This window comes from Ambystoma mexicanum, chromosome 8, assembly GCF_040938575.1.
Source record: "Ambystoma mexicanum isolate Mex_15411 chromosome 8, UKY_AmexF1_1, whole genome shotgun sequence".
In the NCBI taxonomy this organism is placed as follows: Eukaryota; Metazoa; Chordata; class Amphibia; order Caudata; family Ambystomatidae; genus Ambystoma; species Ambystoma mexicanum.
Genome location: NC_090929.1, coordinates 804,875,632 through 804,898,409, shown reverse-complemented (window position 1 = coordinate 804,898,409; position 22,778 = coordinate 804,875,632). Strand labels below are relative to the sequence as shown.

Below are 22,778 nucleotides of genomic sequence, written 5' to 3'. Positions count from 1 at the left end.
GATAAGTGCAAGTAGGAGGAATTTCCTAGACCACCACTATCAGACATCGTCAAGATGGTAACTGATGCACTAGCCTGATATGACATGCATTACTCACTGTAATAGCATTTCTGATATTTGTATCTGCTTGGATTCACATGCTGTGCATATGGTCCGACTTCCAGTGGTAACCGCAGAGTATTGCATCTCGTCTTTCGAGGATCGAAAGGGGACATCGGCATAGGCGTGTCTGTAACACTATCCCCAACGTAACGTGTCGTGTACCCAAAATCCCCCACGCGCCGAGGTCCCTCCGATTGTATTTTTCTGCCATGAGGGAGCTCAAGGTTAACGTGAGCGAGTACATAAAAGAGAGAAAGCAGTAAGACGTCCATGTTCCTTCCACCCGAACGGGGAGAAAGGATGGGTGCATGTGAATTTAAGCAGATACAATCATCAGAAATACTATTACGGAGAGTAATGCGTGTTTTATGATGCTTGTTAATCTGCTTAGAATCACACGCTGTGCATAGACTAGAGAGCAGTACCCGGAGTTGGAGGTGGGTTGTGAGAAGGAACAGTAGTGAAAAGATGTGTTCGTACTGCTTGTCCCACCTGAGAATCAGACCTAGAATGAGTGCCTAGGCAATAGTGTTTTGTAAAGGTGTGTACAGAACTCCAGGTTCCCGCTTTGCAAATGGACTCTAGGGGGACATTTGCAATGAATGCTATGGAAGCCCCAGTGCCTCGAGAAGAATGTGCTCTAGGTTTGAAGGGCCGTTCTCTCTTAGCAAGACTGTAACAAAGTGTGATGCATTCGACTATCCACCTTGAGATAGTAGACTTAGAGACAGGATCCCCTTCTCTGCCAGCAGCCACAAACAAAAAAAAAAAAAAGTTGTTTTGTTTTCCTCAGTGGTGGTGTTCTTTCCAAGTAAAACATGACTGCCCTTCGCACATCTAACGTGTGTAGGCTTCTTTCAGCCATGTTAGTGGGGTTGTGGAAGAAAGTGGGCAGTTCTATTGACTGGTTCATGTGGAAGAAGGAAAAAAATGTAGGCGCAAATCGAGAGTGAGTGTGCAGAACCCCCTTATCTCTGAACAGTAACGAAAGGGTTTAGTACTGAACCAACCCTTTTAATAGAAGTGATAGCCACTAGGAAGGCTATCTTATAGATAACGTCTTTTAGACTTGCCTTGTGCATAGGCTCAAAGGGGGACCCCATGAGTCTAATCAGAACCACATTTAAGTCCCATCCGGGAGCTGGGTTAAAAATTGGGGAGATGAATCCTTTTAGCCCCTTCCATGAAAGCCTTGATAACTGGTATTTTCTACCACAACACCTTTTGCTGTGACGTAGTGTAGGCTGAGAGAGAAGCTTGGTGAACCTTTAGGGAATTAAAAACCAGGCCTGAATCCAGTAAGTGGGTCAGGTACAATACAATGTGAGTAGGAGAGCAGTCAATGAGATTGACGCCTTTGGCATTACACCAGATAACAAAGCATTTCCATTTACCGGAATAGCAATATTGGGTGTTGGGTTTTCTTGCTTGCCTGAGTATGTCCATACATCTCTGAGGGCATTGAAGGTGTCAGAACTCTAGGACCTCAGGAGCCAGGCCGCCAATTTCAGAGTTTGCGGGCATGGGTGCAGTGTTTCTCCCCTGTCCTGAGATAACATTTTGTACGGGCAGGGCAGTTTCATAGGAGGGGAGAGGGCATCTCCATCAGATGAGAACCAGGGTTGGCAGGCCCACATGGGGGCCACCAATATCATGGCGACTGGTTCCCAGTGCATCTTGTGCACAATCTTGTTGAGTAAGGGAGTCGGGGGAGGGAGGGGCGGGGGAAGCATAAACAAGTTTCCCTGACCATGCTATCCAGAACCCCTTCACCTTGGATCGGTTTTGTGTGTACCTGGAGGCGTAATCTTGGCATTGAGCGTTCTCCAGAGTTGCAAACAGGTTTATCTTTGGGAAACTCCATTCTGCGAAAATGTTGAAGACTGTCTTCGCGTAGTGGCCATTCGAACTCTACGGGCAGTGGGAAATCTCTGCTGAGCAAGTCTGCCAGAAAATGTAGTTCCCCTGGAACGTGTTGGGACAACAGGAACATCCTGTGTTTGAGAGCCCATATCCAAATATTTTGGGACAGATTGGATAGCCTGTAACTGCGTCTGAAAGGCTTTCAGTACTTTGAATACCGCTAATAGCCCCAACAGATTTATGTGGTTGGACGCTACTTGTGGGGAACACACGTCGTGCGCCGTCTGCTGAAGCAGGTGAGCCCCTGACCCCATGAGAGATGAGTCGTTCGCGAGAGTGTTTCTACTGCGTGGCTGGTGAAGGTTTTTCCCCTTCAAGAGGTTTTCCCTCGACCACCACTGCAGAGGGAGAACGAGGGCTGGCGAGACAACTACCATATCTTCCCATTGTCCACTGGCCTGACACCACTGGCTGTTGAGCCACTCTTGCATGGGACGCAGGCACGCGTGAGGAACTAAGTAAATGCAGGACGCCATCATCCCTAACAGTCGCATGGCCTTGCGTACCGTCACTTCCCGACTGGCTACATATTGAGGACTCTGAAACAGTATGTTTTGAACCCTCTTGTTGGAGGGGAAGACAAGGCTGTCTTTTGTCCAAATAAGAGCCCCTATAAACTGTTTGACTTGACTGGGGTCTAGGCTTGATTTCTTCTTGTTGATGCAGAATCCCAGACTGAATAAGAGGTCTATTGTCGTCGGAGTGATCAATAGGCATGTTTCGTAGGACTCCCCTGTTATGAGCCAGTCGTCGAGGTATGGGCAAACCGGGACGGATAGTCTGTGCAGGTGTGGTGCCACTACTGTCAGTACCTTTGTAAACACCCTTGGTGCCGAGGCAATGCTGAAGAGGAGTAACTTGATCTGATGGTGCTTGTCCTCTATCATGAACCTTAGGTATTTTCTGTGCGCTGGAAGCATTGAAATATGAAAGTATGCATCTTTCATGTCCAGTGTTGCCATTAATCCCCCTGTTTCAACAGTGACCATATGAAACTTTTGAGGTTTGACAAACTTGTTCGCTGGGCGCAAGTGTAGTACATGGCGCATCGTGAGATCCTTTTTGGGTACAAGGAAGTACACTGAATAAATACCCTTGTTTACCTGTAGAATAGGGACAACTTCCATGACGTCCTTTCCTAGAAGGGTCTGCACCTCTTGCAGTAGGATTTGCAGGTGGTCAGGCATCTTGGTTGTGGCGGTCTGAATTGGGGTAATCTGGCAAATTCTATACAGTACACGTGGGCAACCGTTTTGAGAACCCACTGGTCTGTTATCCCCCCCCCTCCCATGCAGTAGGTAAAGATGTTATGTGCCCCCGACCAGGGTGGCATTGGAGGGGACCTGGATACACGGGTCATTTGACCAGAGGCCGCAGCACCTCTGTGGTAGGAACCTCGTCCTCAACCATTCCCACACTTCTGTCCTCTGGGTGGATAAACTGTGGAGGTATTAGCCCCTTGTCCCGAATTCCAGTTGTATCCTGCATTATACTGGTTCTGGGGAAAACGAGTTTGCCCACCAAAGGCCCGACGGGAGCCGCTTCCTCTCTGAGGAGAGGGTTTCTGGGTAATTTGTAGAAGGGATTTGAGTGTTTCATGTTCTTTCTTGGCTGTTTCAAGAGCATCGTCCACTGCCTTGCCAAACAGGTTGGTCTCCTCAACGGGTTTGTTAATCAGTGCTGCTTGGGTCTCTGGCTTGAAACCGGAGTTCCTCAGCCATGCATGTCTCTTGAGCAAGATACCTTGTGCCAGGGTTCTCCCTGCTGTCTCGGCAGCGTCCAGAGTGTTTCTGAGCACATTCTGGTTCACCTGCTTACCTTCGGAAACTATGGCGAGCAACTTGGTCCGTGTAGGTTCTGGCACTTCTTGAAGGCCTTCTTGAAGAAGGTTCCACTGGACGTCTGCATAGCTGGCCAATAGTGTGGCGTTATTTGCTATACCTAGGTATATCTTAACTGCGAGGCTAAAAACCTCTGTCATCTTCGACGCTACACTCTACTCCTCCTTCTCTCCTCACATATCTGACGTCTCTAAGTCACACTACCAGCTGCATCTCCGTAGAGGTATTCTACCTTTCCAATCCTTCCCTCAGAAGCTCGCTGTCTCCAGAGCTCTGGTTCTCGCTAGGCTGGACTACTGCAACAGCCTCTTTCTAAATCTGCCTGCCTCTACTCTCTGCCCTCTGCAACTTATCCAGAACAGGACTGCGAGACTTGCCCTTGGCCTCAAGCCCAGGGATCGCATCTCTCAAGGACTGAAATCTCTGCACTGGCTCCCAGTGGCTGCGAGGATCAAGTTCAAAACCCTCTGCATTGTCCACAAGGCCTTCTGCGCCCAATACCTTCAAGTCTCTCTTCCTAAATATCTTTCTTCTCGGGCTCTTCGCTCAACCGCCTTTAACTCCCTTAGGGTCAGTCGCTTCTCCAAGCAACGAGTGAGTGGTAGATCTCTTTCTTCGGCTGGGGCCTCCCTCTGGAACAGCCTCCCTGAAACTGGAGGAGAACCATCGCCGGTTCCGGAAGCACCTCAAAACCTTTCTCTTTGCTTCTGTCTTTTCTCCTCCTCTCCCTTGCAGACACACACACACACACACACACACACAGAGCCTGGCAACCCCTGCACTTGATGACTGTTTATTTATCCCCTACAGTCCTACTACCAGCACTTGACATCTGATCTGCACTTACCTTTGCACTTGTCACCTGCTGGCCGTTACTTTTACTTATTATTCTATGCACATGTACTGCACTGTCCCACCTTCCTTCCCCCCGCACTTTCCCCCTTCCCCCATCCCACGCACTTGCGCGATATGAATGACACCTGGCCTAGTAGGATCCTTGGCTGTCCTCCCTTCGTTCCCCCTCCTTTGCCTCACTGTGCCTTGATACACTTGTGTATAGGCGTGTTATAAATGCCATATCATATACGGGTGGAAAACGCAGCAGTAGTTGTTACCTTTTTCCCAGCGCATAAAGTCTTTTGGACTCCTTATCAGGTGGTACCTCTCCTGTAGACAGGCGAACACCAGCCCGTTTTCAAGAAGTGGTAAGCACTAAAGAATCTGGAGTGGCATAACCCTTGATGTAGGCAGGGTCGGTCGGAGAAGGCCGAAACAGCTTCTCCACCCCAGGGTTCACCGCCCTGGTCTGGCGTCAACAAGGACGGTGCCAATCTCCACTTGATTGAGTTCAACAAAGGGATGGACTGGCTGGCCAGAGGTTTTTGTTCGAGTACATCCTCCACAAAATCAGAATCTGGTAAAGCCTCTTGAGAGCGATCTGAAATTGGTCTGCCGCCTTCAAGATGGCGTTGAACGCCATCTGGTCGTCCACTGGGGAGGCTTGCCGGAGTGGAGGGGAGGAATCTATGAGACAAGATGATAAGTTTCCGTATATGGGAACTCCCGTCCTCTGCACTCTATAAAAGTGGCTCGATTAAGAGTCCTAGTTTGTAAAGGAATAAACAATTAATAGTTTAAGCTCTCTTTTAAAAGAAAGAAAATGTTTTCATGTCTTTGGATACAATCAACATTAGGTGTGAACATACATCTACACACCAATTGTAATGCACATCACAATGATTTTAGATACACAAGAAGTTTCATAAAACTTGATTTTTATTTTTGGCCCAACACGTTTCGTGAATAGTCACTTCTTCAGGGGCAAATCACAATTATTTTTCATGAAAATCTCTGAAAAATTCTTATTTAAATAGTACTCATTAGTATGCATTGCTGCTAAACATACAATCTTTACAAACAGCAAACAAAGATTATTCATATCTTCATGTAAATGAAATTCCAGACTAGTCGGTCTGCATATTTTTATGAAAAAGTCCAAAAAATATGATAAATGATAACTAAAACATCTTCACATGTATTGATCTATCCGTATGTCATACATTCATGATTTTCATCATCAAGTGAACAATCACTTATCCTGTATGTTGCATTTTCAGAACAACCCATCAACATTTCCTGTTTGCCATCGATAGTCATGGGATCACTAACTGTGTACTCATTCAACGCTTAAAAGGGTAGATATATCTCCAACCTAATACTATGGTGGCTGCTTACCCAGGGGTCCTCGGTAGAACCAGAAGAGGGTTTAAAGTTCTACAGCAGTCAATAATACTGGCTCATGCAGCTCAGGTAGGCAAGAAGGATAAAGAAGTCCTAAAACATAAGTAAACAACCAAGAATTTTTTTAGAAAATAATGAATACCAGTGCGTAGTTATCAGAGGTAAGTACAAGGCTGCTTACCATAAATCAATATGAGCAAGTCACTACCGAGCACCAAGCTCTTCCGAAGTTTAGAGTGATTAAAGAGAGTCGGACAGCCACTACAAGCGGAGTCCAAGGAGCCACAAATTGGTCTCCTGGAAATAATCGAAATACCCATAGTTAAAAAAGGGTCAAAAGGCATACATTTAGTAGAAAAGAGGTTGGGAATAAGCTCATCCCCTCAAACTTACTGGGAAGTGTATGCACAAGGTCTCCCCTGGATCGCTCAGTCTCGTCCCGGATACAATGAACGGGATAGCGAGACTTTATATACTGTGCAATGAATGTAATGCCGTAGTATGGCATTCTTTCGAGGAGGCGTATGACGCATCGCTGTACGTCACAATGTAAACATTGTGAGGTACCAGCACGCGTGCGTCCATCTGAAATAGTGCGTGATGCCAAAGGCACAAGCCGTCAAGAGATGTAATGAATATTTATTACAGTGATCAGTACCTCGTATGCGGTCAGGCCATATATCACAAGAAAGTTGAATTATCACATGTAAATGTGCGTGCGCAAAATGCAATCTCTTAGATAAAACATGGAATGCTTCACGAAAAATAGTAGAATATATGAACACGTTCGAGTAGTTAGAAAAGCGCCCTCTGGCGTTTTTAGCAATAGAAGAAATTTAGAACAATGAACAATAATTAAGAAAAAATAATAGAAAGGTGAAGGAGAAAACTAGCTAGAAATGAAATATTAATGGGATGTTCCTGAGGAACCAAGAGTAAGCTCTGGAAATCTGATGCCAGTAAGAGGTAGGGAGTAACCCATGGGCCTGCCAAAATGACAAATGAAATAGTGTTGGACGCTCTATTATACAGCCCGATTACAATGGTTGTGTATATTTTATCCCTTGCTGGTGACCGGGATAACTGATAAATTCGAAAAAGAATGCTTCAATGAAGCAACCTATTATGCATGTAGTCACGGGCTATTTCATGATTAAAACATGCTAGCAACTGGAGATGGTATATCCCTGTCTTGCTTTAAGCTCACAATCTAGTAAAGTCGAAAGAGGGACACTTGAATAGAACACAATTGAATATTATGCACAACTTCTTTGATGTTGCAGCATGTGTGTGAAGGTAATTTCACTCTCAATTCACCTTTTTTAAAGAAATGGACCCAAATAAAATTCCTCATTGAGCCCTAATGGTGCCAGTGAATCCAATCTATGGATCCACGCAAGTTCTTTTTGAGCCAGGCATTTAGCTAGATCACGCCCCCTGGGCAACTACTTCACAATTTCTAGGACCACCCATCTCAACTGTGAGATGTTGTGTCGGTTTTCTTGAAAATGTCTGTAGACCGGGGATTTAGTATTGCATGTTCTGATGTTAGATTTAGGTTCTGTTAGTCTTTCTTTGATCTTTCTTGTGGTCTTGCCCACATAATACTTGCCACATGGGCATTTCAAAGCATATATCAAATGCTTACTTTCACATTTTGCGTAGTCCTTCAGATTTATTTTCCTGCCACTGTTTGGGTGGCGTATATGGTCATCTTTGAGAATGTTAGAACAATGCTGACAATTTAGGCAGTCGAACGTTCCTTGTTTCGGTTTGGTGAGAAATCTCTAATGTGATTTTTGCAGTTTTTCAGCTTTTATGAGTGCAGCCTTAAAATGTCTTCCTCTTATAGGCTAGCATTGGTGGTTCAGGGAATAATTTATTTACGTTTGCATCTGCTTTGATCAATTCCCAATTTTTATGTATTATCTTCTTGATTTGGAGACTTTGGCTCGAGTATTTCAGGGTATGGATCAGTCAAGTGTTTTCCTTTTTTGGTTTTTCTTTGAGTAAATCTTCTCTGTCCAATCCTCTTGTGCGCTCAATAGCGGTATTTAGTGTTTGTTCTGGAAACCCTCTTTTCTTGAATCGGTCTTTCATGTTTTCAAATTCGGCTCCAAGTTGAGCGTACTAGATGTTATTCTCTTGACTCTGAGGCACTGGCTGTATGGTAAGTTTTGTTTCAAGTGATTCGGATGAAAACTCGAGAAATGTAGCGTACTATTGACATCCCTAGGTTTTCGGTAGATCTCTGTCACGAATGTATTATCAATTCTTGAGATACTGGCGTCCAAAAAATGGATGTTTGGTTGCCAATTTCTAGAGTGAACTGTATTGTGTCCTGACAACTGTTAGGTAGTTAAAGAATTTTTGTAATTCATCATGAAAACCTTTCCAGATCCCAAAAATATCATCAATAAATCTCTTCCAGAAAATCAAATTATGTTTCCATGGTTCTTTGTCAAGTATATGAGTTGTTTCAAAAAAATACATAAAGATGTTGGCAAAGGCAGGTGCAACCGATGAGCCCATCGATGTTCCTGAAATTTGTAAATAATATTTTTTGTTGAAGCAGAAACAGTTATATAAGATAATGTTAATCAATTTGATGGCGAATTCTTTATGTATATTGATGTTCTCATGTTGGAGTAGAAACCATTCCAATGCTGTAATGCCCTCTGTATGTGGGACCGAAGTGTATAAGCTGTTAACATCTAATGTGAACAGTATGAGTGATGGTTCATCAGTGTTGATCTCTTTCAGTAATTGCAAAAAGTGAGAAGTGTCCTTAAGGTAAGTTTTGGTTTGTTGCACTAGAGGCTGCAAAGCTCGGTCAAGGTATATAGCCAAAGGATGAAAAATGCGCTCAGTGCCAGCTGCAATTGGTCTGAATGGAGGATCACGCATATTTTTGTGAATTTTAGGTAGTGCATACAACACCGGAATTGTTGGACATTGTTTAATCAGAAATTCGCTGGTTTTGTCAGCTATCCAATCATAATTAAGTGCTTTGTCGATAGTCTTGAATGATAACTTTGATATCCATAGTGGGGTCATTGTCAAGTACCATATATGTACCTTCATCTCTCAGTAGTTTAAGACAACCTTCGTTGTACATCGTAGTGTCCATCATTAGCAAGGCACCTCCTTTATCTGCGGGTTTGAGACATCGGGGTCCCGGGTGGGAGTGGGGGATGTCCAGGGTTGAGCATCAACTTGACGGCTGTCCTTCCAATTGTCCATAAAACCCGTCTGATCATCCACATTGTAGTTTTCCAGAAGGGTACCATCTTCATCCTGATCATAAGTGGCCATCACATCCTCATCTGTGATGACACAAGTAAACTCCTCATGTGGATCTTCCAAGGTCCTTTGAAACTTAGATACAGGAGTAGAAGGAAAGTCTTTGAGGCCTCTTGGGAACAAGGGCCTCAGAATAAGAGAAATGTTTCTAATCTGTCCATACATCCCTCAAATTTCTCCCTGGTTCATGAGGATGGCCTAGAGGGTTACAGGGGAGGAAAGGGTTCATCATCTTCGCTGTGACACATCGAGATGTTTCCCCTAATGTGCCTGAAAAAGGCACAGGACTCAACGTAGTACTGGCGGAGTTCGGGGGCACTGTGGCATGTCCCTCGACATCTCTCGGCCGTTCTTTGTGCTTCGCCGCCTCCTTCGACCGCTCCTTCAGTGTAACTGCGAAAGTAATTCTTGCGATGCCATCGTCAATGGTTTGAGAATCTGGGCAGTCTACCGGCTGAACCGGAGGCTGAGCGGTGGATTTCAAAGCCTATGGGACAAACTGGCGGCTGAGCAGTGGATTTTAATGCCACCGGATGAACCAGGGGGTGAACCGGAGGCTGAGCAGTGGATTTTACCGCTACCTGGGACTTAAGGGCCATCTGCGTGTCCTCCTGGAGCATCTCGACGTCCACGTGTTTTAGTGTTAGTGCCCTTTACTTTGGATTGACAAGTCGCAGGCCGCAGTTGCGGGGAAGGCTGCCGATCCTGCCGAACAGAGGAACCCGTCCAAGATTTTGACGGTTCCGTTGGCGCTTTGGTACGCTTCAACAGTGCCGCCGAAGTAGAACCTTGGGTTGTGTGTTTGGTGTTATGATCGTGTACGGCCCTGTCGCTGGGTGTTTTACCCATAGCGTGACTCGCGTCAGGCCTGGTGGGGGCGGGGACGGGCGTTGCAGACAGAGCGGTCCGCAGTTAGGTCAATGGTTTCCAACACGGAGGCCTGGTCGCTAGTTCCCCCCCCCCCGCCCATCACTTTCGAGGTTGAAACAGAAGGGTTAGAACATTCCATAGGCTGTCCACCGTTTTAAGTGGCGTTCTTTAAGCGTTTTAGGGCACAGGAGTCGACAGGCCGCGCAACTCGCTTTGTTGTGATCGAGGGGCAGACAATTGGTGCACCGAGCATGCTTGTCCTTCCAAGGAGATTATGCCCTGCACGAAGGACAAAAATCTAAATGGCGTCTTTTCCATAGCGAAAGACTATTAGAGCGATGACAAAACAGAGGGAGCAGAGAGGGTGAAAAAGGAAAGGCATACTTCTAAAGGATATGTCCACCCCGACCCCACTCTCCCTACTTTGTAGGCCGGCAGCTCCACCAGGATCAACAGGTGTCGAAAGTCTGCAGCAGTCTTCGGTGTTGTTTCATAGGATTCAACAGTCGACGTTACTTAACGGGAATAACGACAAAGTCGATAATAATGACAATAACACTATCTCTATGTAAGAGCTCCGCATGGGGGCGACCAGTAATCTGGGCAGAAAAAACTATCCGAGGGACCTCCTCGGGTGAGGGATTTTGTGTACACTACATGTCACGTTAAGGATAGGTGTTACAGACACGCTTATGCCGACGTCCCCTTTCGATCCTCGAAAGACAAGATGCAATACTCTGCGGTTACCACTGGATGTCGTCGACCGTATGCACAGCATGTGATTCTAAGCAGATTAACAAGCATCAGAACTAAAATGTATGCACATATACAACAAAAACATAAGCAGATTATAGATCCTGCTTTTTGTTAACTGCAGAATGATTTACCTTATCATTTGGAAGATGAGCAATGGAGTGAAATATGGGTATAAACTAAAAATTAGATTGCTTAGTCCAAGGGTTTGCTTACAATAGAGATTATATTACTCTCCCTGAAAACTTCATACTGTAGACTCTATGCGACCTAACGAATGTCCGTGATGTGAACTGCCAGATGCAGGTTTTTACCATATGGTATGGACTTCATTATGTTACAGAATACTGGTAGTATATACCTGGAATGTTGATCATGAGGTTCTATTGGAAACAATGGGCTGCCTACTGGCTTTATTTAGTACCTGCAAAAAGAATAGCTATGCCTTGGCTGCAAAAAGCTTCAACTACATATTCCAACTGTATTTTGGACATGGTCAATATTAGTAAGATTGAGGTAGATCTCAGAACTTTATATATTTCACTAAGTATACCCAGAGATACATGAAACCCATTTAGAACATCATTAAGCAGGACACAAAATATGACAAAAGGAATGAATGTTTATGATGCGTCAAATTATCTCCTCATGATACATGCACACTAAAACACTTGATCCAAATATGTAATGAACACCTAAGAGGGGTCTTGGCCTTTAGGATTAATCACAGACATAACACCATTTTTGGTATGCTACATTACGCAAGTGAAAAAAGTCTGCATTCATTTGTTGGTCTTTCAATTAAGGTCTGCTTTTTCTATCAATTTATATAATATACATAAAAAAAGATTGTGTGTTTTGTACTGAATAATATTGTAAAATATGAAGAAAATAAAACTGATACAAAAAACAGATGCAGAAATACAGATACATTTCTGTGTTTTTCATGTATTTGGACGCAAACGGGCCTAGATTCGGTCCCGCTCATTTGTTTAACTTGTAGGACATCCGAATAAATTTATTTTTTTACATTTGTAGAGCGCTCTACAGCCCAAGGGCATTGAACGGAGTGTAAGAAGGATTATTTAAGGGTTGTAAGAAGCCGCCCTACAATTGGTCTTGGTTACAGGTTACATACGGGATGGTACATAAATTAGCAGAGATAAACATACAGATCGTTTAGGATGTACACTTAGGGCCTGCCGGTTTACACGAAGAGCTTGGTTTTGATGGCCTTACGAAAGGCACCATGGGATTCAATTTGCCTAAGGTGTGGTGGTAGGGCGTTCCAATGGGTGGAATCATAGCACCTAACATCGAGAGCTATTCAGCATTAATCAATAGTGGACATTAAGAAATTAGACGGAAAGAGTGGTCCATGAAGACATTTGTGCAAAGACTAATTCAAATATTGGAATTGCATGCCTTCAGGATCATAGAAAACAAAGTCCTTCGGTTCTCCTCCAAATGAAATAAGTCAAAGTGTGCTCACCTGGCATCTGCTTCACTGTAATACTCTCTGGCTACAATGTCTTCAAACAGCTCCCCGCCCGTGACTCTGCAGGCCAATATAGTAAAAGTGTCTTAATAGCCAGGCAAGGTAGAACATGAAATAACCAGAGAATGCAACAGAATATTCATTAATTTCCAAATAGAGCAATACAGATCATTTGGCACCAATATCTTGGGAGTCCAGTATCCTTGAGTTTAGTGATGCTGGAAGAATCAAAGACATTTTAGCAAACCTTACACATCAATTTGCAGGCAACTAAATTAGGCAGGAAGTAGGGTGAGAGATAATAAGCAATAGAGGTGAGCAGGTGGGCTCTAGTATATATTGCAGAATATCATGGATAATCTGACAGCATGACCTGGAGGAGATTGGGAGTCTGATCTGGAGGTGCCTTGCAATTCATGTTGAGCATTCTAATAGACAACCTTTTTACCATGTTGTAAAAGGTTATTTAGCCCTCCTTTTCTTTAATCTGCATGAGAAGAACAAGTTACTTTCTTACCTGGTAACGTTCTTTCGACGGGATGGTCCGACGACGTATTGCATATGTATGACAGGTAATGTCCACAGCTGTGCTGCTTCGGAAAATCTTTGGCGCCTGTGTCCTGAGTCGATGACGTCGATGCGCCGTCCCCGAGGACCTCCTCCGACGGCCGACGTCACCCGATTTAATAAGTAGGACGCACGACGCCCATAGCCTCAGTTATAGTTTTTTCCCAGAACGTGTGCCACCAGTTTTCTGCCAGTCAGACACACAAGGCCTTGCTGAACGCAAGCTGCAATCGCAAAAGAAATTCTGCAGCGGGGAAGGCAGGGAGGGAGCGATATGGAATACGTCGTCGGACCATCCCATCGAAAGAACATTACCAGGTAAGAAAGTAACTTGTTCTTTGAGGGGATTGGGTCCTCCGACGTATTCCATATCTATGACAGACTCCCAAAGCAGTACCAAGCAAGGAGATGGGAAAGAATTTAGAATACAAATTTAGCATGCCCAATCAAATTGCGGAATAGAGAACAGCCTTGCCAAAGGCCAGATCTTGCCCTCTGATGGAATCGAGGGAATAGTGACGTACAAAAGTATGTACTGAAGCCCAGGTGGCTGCATCACAGATGTGACGATCAGGAACTCCCCTCTGCAGGGCAGTAGACGCAGCCACTCCTCTGGTAGAATGGACCCGCAAGCCAGCCGGAGGGTCCTTACCCGCCAAGCGGTAACACTCGGAGATAGCTAAAATAATCCAACGAGACAAAGTCTGTTTCGTCACAGCTTGTCCCAAACGCTTTCCAGTGTAACCAATGAAAAGTTGATCGTCCACTCTGACCCGGGACATGCGCGAGATATAAAAGCTCAACGCTCTCCTAGGATCAAGTCTATGGAGCCTCTCCTCTTCCTTACCAGGATGTGGAGGAGGATAGAACGCCGGAAGAACAACCTTCTGGCTCAAAAGATATTCCGAAACCACCTTCGGAAGAAAAGGACGACGAACTCTAAGGACAAACCTGTCCTTGTGAAACACAGTGAAGGGTGGCTTAACTGAAAGTGCCTGTAACTCACTCACTCACTCTGCGAGCGGAGGTAACCGCAACTAAAAACACAGTTTTCAGAGTTAACAGCCTCAAACGGCAAGAATGTAAAGGCTCAAACGGAGCACCCATAAGAAACTTAAGAACAAGGTTCAAATCCCAACCTGGCACCAAAAAAGGTGACGGAGGGAACACATTAGTGAGCCCTTTCAAAAACTGCAAAATTAAAGGAGTCTTAAAATAGGAACACCCTTCAGACGAGCGCTTAAATATGGACAGCGCCGCCAGGTAACCTTAAATGGTCCCCACTTGCAAGCCCCTGTGGGCCAAAGAAAGCAAAAAAGACAAAACCATGGGAATGTCGCATTCAAAAGGATCCACATTCTGAACTCTGCACCAGTCGCAGAACTTTCTCCAATGGCAATGGTACAGAAACTTTGTTGCCGGCCGCCAGGCCGAGAGCAACACCTCCATCACGTCTTCAGGGAGGTCCCAATCCTTATACCTCAACCTTTCAGAAGCCAAGTGTGAAGATTGAGGGATCTGACCTCTGGATGGAGAACCTGACCCCCCCCCTCCCGTGAGAGCAGATCGTCTCGGTAGAGAAGACGACGTGGAGGGCAGATGGACAAGTCTAGAAGGTCCGGGTACCACGTCCTCCGGGCCCACGCCGGAGCAATGAGGATCATCCGGGAACCGAACCTCCGTAACCTCCGCAACAGTTGCGGGATGACGGGGACTGGAGGAAACACATGCAGCAGTGGGAATGACCACTCCACCAAGAACGCGTCTCCTAAGGCTCCTTTTAGAGGAAATTCCCGCGAGCAAAACCTTTCGCACTTCCGGTTGACACTGGAGGTGAAGAGATCCACTTGAGGGGTCCCCCAAAGGGCGACTATCTCCAGGAGAATCTCCTGAGCCAGCTCCCACTTGTGAGAGATCGTGCTCTCCCTGCTCAGAGCGTCCACCGTCTCGTTGTCGTCTCGGGCCAGATGAACTGCCGAGATCAAAACTTCCTGCTGGATGGCCCAGAACTCGAGCTGCATCGCCTCCCTGCACAGCGGAAGTGACCCTGCCCCCCCCCCCTTTTGTTGAGGTAGTGCATGGCCACCGTGTTGTCCGTCAGAATCAGGACACTCTTCCCGCGCACAGTCGGCAGAAAAGCCCTCAGCTCCAACAGATTGATATGGAGTCTGGACTCCAACGGAGACCAACGACCGCTGACTGTCAGCTCGCTGGCATTAGCTCCCCATCCCGTGAGGGATGCGTCCGTCACGATAGTTACCTCCGGCCAGGGCAGCCAAAATGGGGCACCCTTCATCAGATTGTCCTCGACGGCCCACCAGAGAAGGTCCCGGGCTACCGAGGGCGGCACCTGAACAGGTGCGACAGCCTGCCGGAGGACTGAGACCACTGGAGCTTGAGTGCCCACTGCAAAGATCTCATCCGCAGACGAGCCTCTGGCACCAGAAGAATGCAGGATGCCATGAGGCCGAGCAGTCTCAAGAACTCGGACGCTGGGAGTCTGGGCAAACTGAAACTTGTGCACCATCTGCTGAATGTGAAGAGCCCTCACCTGAGGAGGAAAACACTGCCCCAGGGACGTGTCGAGCACTGCTCCGATGTACTGGAGCCGCTGCGTTGGTGTCAAATGGGACTTCTTTAAATTGAGGGAGAAGCCCAGCCTGTGAAGGGAGTGACAGGTGACGGACAGATGATCCAGGACTTGCTCGGGAGAGCACGCCCTGATCAACCAATCGTCCAGGTAGGGGTAGACGTGAATCCCCCCCCTTTCCTGAGATGCGCTGCCACCACCACCATGAGCTTGGTGAAAACCCTCGGGCGGAGGTCAATCCGAACGGCAGGACCCGAAACTGAAAGTGCGAGTCGCCAACCGCGAACCTCAGGTACTTCTTGTGCTTGGGATGGATCGGCACATGGAAGTAAGCATCCTTGAGGTCGAGAGACACCAACCAGTCCTGAAGTTGAAGGGCCTGGAGGACTTGAGAAAGAGTCACCATCTTGAACTTGTCCTTCCTGAGGAGTTTGTTCAAACCGCGCAAGTCCATGATGGGTCTGAATCCCCCGTCTTTCTTAGATATCAAAAAATAAGGGGAATACCATCCCTTGTTCCTCTCCGCTACAGGCACCAGTTCTATGGCGCCTTTCTCCAGCAGGGCTTGAATTTCCTGCGCAAGGAGCGGATCCGGACTCTACAAAGAGAGGTTCCCTGGTGGATTGTCGTGAGGCCTCTGCCGAAAAGGAAGACAGTAGCCGTGGGTTATGATCTCCAGAACCCACACATCCGAAGTAATGGCTTGCCACTCTACAAGATGCTGCGCCAGCCTTCCCCCAACCGGCGAACCATGGGACCTGGCCTCATGACTGAGTGGTAGCGGCTGCGGCGTTGTCTGAGGGCAAAGAGGCAACTGCCCGAGCGGCCTTGGCAACTCGAGTACCTTTGTTTCCACCTCTGGCACTCTTACGATGGCCTCTGACTGCTAGCTCCTCTCGCTTTACTGAAGGACGAGTAATAGCGAAAAGAACCTCCCCTCCATTGCTGTCCCCTAGGACGAAAAGGCGGAGGTTGGCGAACTGCAGCGTCCAACGACTTTGCTGCAGCTTTGGAGGTCTGCAACCTCTCAAGGCTCTCGTCAGCCTTGCTGCCAAAAAGGCGTTCACCGTCAAAGGGCATGTTGAGGAGGCGGGACTGCACATCAGGAGTGAACCCAGACTTCCTCAACCACGCAAACCTGCGCATTACGGTGCTCGCCGCCATGGACCGGCTGACACAATCCGCCAAGTCCAAACCCGACTGAACGGCCTCACACATGGCATCCTTGCCATCCTGAACCATAGCAAGGAAACCATCCCGTTCGTCCCCTTCGGGAATATGATCGACCGCTAATGCAACACAGTTCCACAGAGTGTGTGTGAAACGAGACAAGGCACATATGGAGTTGGCCGCCTGAAGCGCCATACCCCCAGAAGAAAACACTTTATTCGCCCAGCCGTCAAAACATTTGTCGTCCCTATCCGGAGGGATGGTAGGATACGACGCCTGCTTAGCTGGGGCCGCAGCTGCCTGCACCACCAAAATCTCCGGGGTGGGGTGCCTAGACAAGTAGCAGGGGTCGCTACTGGCTGGACGGTATTTTTGCGACAAAGACTTGCCCACTGCCGGGAGACTCTCCGGAGCAGTCCAAGCTGCCGCCACCCTTCTCTGCAAAGCCATATGAAAAGGCAAAACTGGGTCAGTGGGTGGACCGAGATCAAGGATGTCCGTGAGATCATCCTGAACTAACTCCCCTGGGGGAGCTGACCAACCCAAGTACTCGGTAACCCGAGACATAAGGCGCCGATATGACGAATCGGCATGAGTGCCAGGCTCCGGCCGACAAAACTCCACCTCCGGAGAGGTGTCCAGTCCACTGGCATCATGCAGTGACTGCCTCAGGTCATCAAACTGACTATGTCCCGAGATAAGGTCATCCGGAACCGGAACCGGAACCAGAACCAGGCCGCCATCAGAGCCTTCATCACCCTCTGAAATGTACTACAGACGGGGAGAGGAAGATCTCTGCGGACCAAAGCAGTGCCGGACCTTAGCCATAGCCTTTTTAGGGGCAAACCCCGTGCCACGGGGCCCCTCCGACACCACCGCCTCGAAAGGCATCGAGGGCGCCGAGCGAGCCGGCGCCGACAGAAAAGGTGTCGATGTCGAGCGAATCGGCGTCGACGTCAGCTGCAACGCATAGAGCATCTGCAGGGTCGACACAGTCCTCGAAGCCGGAGCTCCGAGCGCGTCTCTCGACGACCTCGGCGCCACAGGCGTCGACGTCTTCCGGCACAGGATCACGCGGTCTCGAGCGCGTCGAGGACCGGGACCTGGAATGGGCATGGCAAGAAGGGCTACCCTTGTCCGAGCGGGACCTCTCCCGCGAGCCGTGCCGACCACCCGAGCCCGAAGGCGTACGGGCGGTGTCTCTCGACCGGTGCCGACCGACCCCACTCAGGCGCAGACGGACCGGTGCCCTGCGATTCCAGAATCGCTAGCATCTGCTTCCCGAAGGAAGCCCATTCCTCCGGTGTCGCTTGCATGGAGGGATAAGCGACCCACCGACGGGCGGAGTCCTCGGAAGAGGACGGGGAAGGCGACCTATGCCGGCGCTTCCTGGAATGCCTAGAAGAGGCGGAGGAGTGGCGAGACCGACTCCTGGAAGGAGTCCCACCGTACTTCTGACGACGGCGCAGAGTCTCACCCCTCGAGTCATCGGTCGAAAGCCCCGCAGACCTCGACTTCTGGGGCTTAGACACCCGACCTACCGACAGTTTCTTCTTGCGTTCTCGCAAGGCCTTAGCAGTGAGCGACTGGCAGTCGACACAGTCGTCCGTATCGTGGGCCTGCCGGAGGCACCAGAGGCAGGCGTCGTGCGAGTCTGTGACCGACATCTTGGACCCACAGTCCCTGCAGTTCTTGAAGCCCAGACGCGGGGTCGAAGATGAAAGACATCGCCACAAACAGGTCTTCACACCAACCGAACAGGTTCAACGAACCGAGAAAGAAAACAGCAACTCCAACGAGTCGAGGCGTACCGAGATTCACGAAGCGAACACGTTCGCGGAAAAAAACGGAACTGAGGCTATGGGCGTCGTGCGTCCTACTTATCACATCGGGTGACGTCGGCCATCGGAGGAGGTCCTCGGGGACGGCGCTTCGACGTCATCGACGCAGGACGCAGACGCCAAAGATTTTCCAAAGCAGCACAGCTGTGGACATTACCTGTCATAGATATGGAATACGGTGGAGGACCCAATCACCTCGAAATGAGGTATACGTTGTGCTACATTTATGCAGTTTACTTTAGCAGTCCAAGCTCATGAGGCATCAGCACACTATTCTTATCTGACAATATTGCACAATGGTAGTTAAAGTGAAGACAAAAAGACTCACATTTTAAAGAAACATACAGATCTTGCATTTCTCTGAGTTACCATGCCTAGATTAGTGAAATTTAAATGCATATAGCAGCTTGATTTATCAGTTGAATTTCTGAAACATAACATGTCATTAGAACCGTGAAGGGGGCACTGGCCAATCAGAAAACTCCGAACGTGGGCTGTGTTCACTGGTATAATCATGTGTTCCGGGCAGCAAGAGTGCTGCTGGCCTGCATTCCCTTACTCTTCCTTGCTCCTTACTCATCCCCTAGCACCCATATAGGGCACACACAGATGTGAACTGTGCGTAAAAAAAAAGAATTCTTACCTATCGATAGACGCTGTGCTTCTGTTCCAGAGTCCGTTTTCCGTGTTAACATCATCATGGTCAACGTGGGAAATGGTCTAGAGAAGTACCAGGCGGTGCCATAGATGCAAGGCAAGATTTTTTGGATTTTTTTATTTAAACACACCTTTAGCATCCACATATCAACTACACTAGCGCTAATGAGGAGATAACCTTTGGGTGCGGGCCGGCTGCTGCCGCTAATGGCACAGCCGCCAGCTTCAAGGGACAAGGGGCTTTTAGTATTCGTTGTACGGACCTGATTGTACTAGGAGTCCAACACTTAGCTCATGTTCCGGCTTGCGGCGAAGTAGTCTTGTTTTATTATTACTTTAATTTCATTAGTATAATCCTAGCCATACAGAATATAGTTTCAGATGTTGCTGGAATGTTTGGTTACTTTAAAGGAAACAAAGCACTGTAATAATTGGAGCATTATACATAATTTTTACTTTTTCACTTCTTATATTCTTTTTAATAGTAATCACTGTACAACTTAAGGCACATCATAAAATAAATACCTACCATCTCTTATGACTATTGTGTGTTGTGAAGTGTGCCAGTTGTAGATAAATGCATTGAAATGATTGAGAGGTTTTAAAAGATTGTTAGTACGTAATATTGTACGGTTTTGAATTGCATTAGATTTACTGAGAATATGCATCTTTCAGAGTAGCTAGTAGGAAATACCAACTTCACCCCCCCCCCCCCATAAAACTAAATAGTAACATTATAGGGCAAAATAGCTCAAGGAGAAGCTAATTTGCTACCATCTCCAACTAAGTCCAAAAATAAGTCATCAGTTAATTTAAGTGTATGCCACTGTATTAATAAGTACAATTTAAGTCTTACTTAGTAACACCCCCCCCCCCCCACCCCACCAGGGAAGCAGAATACCACATCGATAATTCTAATTAAGAGCAACATTGATGCTTCCAATTGCATAGCCAATGATGCAGATGAACTGACAATTGACAGCACACCTCCCCATTAAGGGCCAACTATAAGCAGGCATAGTGTAGCAAGAGAACCGATTATGCAGAATGCAGCGTCCATAATCCCACTAGCGAGATTGGACGATGAACTCCAACCATTTAAAACAGGGAGGAAGCGTACCAATTGTGGGGAGGGGGAGAGGGACAATTATGCCATTTCGGACAAAACATGAAAACCGAAATGGCTTATCTCAAAGCTTGAGTAACGAGACCCCAAACGTGGAAATTGATATACCTATAACTAACTGATTTGAAGTCATGGGGAGACGCTGATCAGCTATAAATCAGATTAACATCGCCAATGACTACGTATTACATAGAGAGGGCACACTTAAAACTTTGGTTACAGCTAGTCCAAGGCCGAAGGATCATGCTATTATGCAGCCAGATAAGTACCAGAGTAATCTCCCTCAGGTTGACTCAACCTTCACTTGCCATTGCAATTGCATGGGCTTAGTGTAACCAACTCTTGACAGAATTAATGGCACTTAAACAAAAAAAGCATAATTCGAGATATTATGCATCAAGGAGAAATTCGTATCTGTATTAGTTGAGACCATAAACAGCTTGCAACTAGTACTACCCAGCCTAATGTTGGCCAAGGCCACAGTAATATATAGCCTATCCGTACCGAAGAGAATGGCTTACTGCCCAAGTTTAATAGCATTCCAAAAAACGCATAGCAAAGGGGTTAAAAGGACAGAATAACAGAAAACAATGTTGTAACTAATTGATCATTGGTCGAAAAGGACAGCAAAGTAGTTGAGCAAACGATCAGTGTTTGCCAAGGTAGGAACTTCATGCAATTATGGTGGAATGGGTTGCATTTCAGGGCTGGGCACTAGAGTGCAGCCCCCAGCCCTGGCGCTTTTTGGAATTTCAATGGCAGGAGGAAACCGCACCAGGCCCCAGTGCGAGAGTGGCAAATCCACCACACCATCACAGAACGTCTTCCTAACTAATACCCCAAGGCCAAGTCAGGACACAAGGGAAACTCAAAGATAGAAATAAGATAGAAATAAGGTTATTCACTGGATTACATGTGTATGGGGTTGCTGCTCAATAATTCGAGAGGTTATCATAGATGGTGTCCGTATTCACTCTACAAATGAACATACTATTAATGTATCTTTTATAAATAGCTACCTGGCCGTTTGAGGATCGAACCAAGGTCATTTCCTCCTAGTGGAGTGAGTTGTAGTGAGAGCCTCCCTTCCAACTACTAGAAGGAACACGCATTACCCCTGAAACAATGTGCAACCCCGAACCTGAGTGCTGTTGAATGATGTGGAATGTATCTATTGCTTGCCCCGTTGCCCATCAGAATCCCCAGTTTGCTTGAGGCAGGGGAACTCCCATGGTGCACGAGGTGAGCTTATTGTCTTGGAATATTGCGGGCCCAAGTAAGAATATGCAAGACAATAACTGGTGCAATTCCATTAGATAGTCATATCATTTGGTTACAGGAGAGCTCAGCAATAGTCAGCCGAAACGAGGGTCATGCATCTTTTGAATGGTTTGCTGAGAAAGGCACAGGTGGCAGACGGAAAGTGGGGGTCTATTAATAAGGACAAAAATGTCTGGGAGCCCCTCTACCAAGAACGAACACGGACAAATAACCTGTTCTATGGGAACATGCACAGCCATGCATTATAAAGAGAATGCACCTGCTATTGAACTTAATTATGAGTAAGTATCAGTAAAGAGATTCTTTACTTTCACTGAATAGGATATTGAACTCATTATTGCTAATTTGAAATTGTTGAGGGCTCTGAGACCTGATGGACTGCCCAATACATGGGCGTAATTTTAGCGGAGGAGGGGGGCAGGGGTGTTTGTCCCCTCCCCCAACTTTCATGGCACACCATGTTGTCCCCATTCATTTGGCTTGGACACCTTTTCTTCAGAGGTCATGTACCCCCAACATTTTCAGCAAAGCTACTCTACTGGCCCAATATTATCTTTAAGAAAATCCCCAAAATGTGGACGTGATCTTTTATCTTTCAGGAGATTGTTGTCAACAGCCAAATCCTGTTAAAGTGCAAATACGCAACGCTTATACCCATTTATAACTACCGTTTACGCGACCTCTTGTTCAAATTACTGCTCATTGGTTAGGATTGATTCTAGCTCCAAAATCTTTACACAAATACTTTTAGACTTTATAAATGATTGGTTGTTTAGAGTAAATATTTTAAATTACCAGCAATCTAGTTTTAGGAAAGGCTTTAGTACTCTGTATAACCTTTGGACTTTAAGGTATTTTATTAGAATGACTCGAATGTCTAAATTGAGAACTTCATATAGATGTTCACATAGGCTTTTGACACTGGACCACAATATGCGTTGGGATAAAATGGAGCAAAAAGGACTGCATGTACAAACCCTTTATTTTGTCCAAGCCCTAGCCATGAATACCAGAT

At 46.8% G+C, this 22,778-nt stretch overlaps 1 protein-coding gene across 26 annotated transcripts in view; it reads right to left on the bottom strand.

Annotated features, from left to right (window-relative positions):
• CAMK2G (calcium/calmodulin dependent protein kinase II gamma) overlaps nucleotides 1-22,778 on the bottom strand; it is a 2,374,050-nt gene that overhangs the window by 1,700,459 nt on the left and 650,813 nt on the right. For all 26 annotated transcript variants that reach the window (XM_069610663.1, XM_069610670.1, XM_069610673.1 and 23 more), the window contains exon 5: nucleotides 12,526-12,591. In XM_069610663.1, coding sequence (XP_069466764.1) covers nucleotides 12,526-12,591 — 66 coding nt within the window. The remainder of the gene's footprint in view (nucleotides 1-12,525; nucleotides 12,592-22,778) is intronic.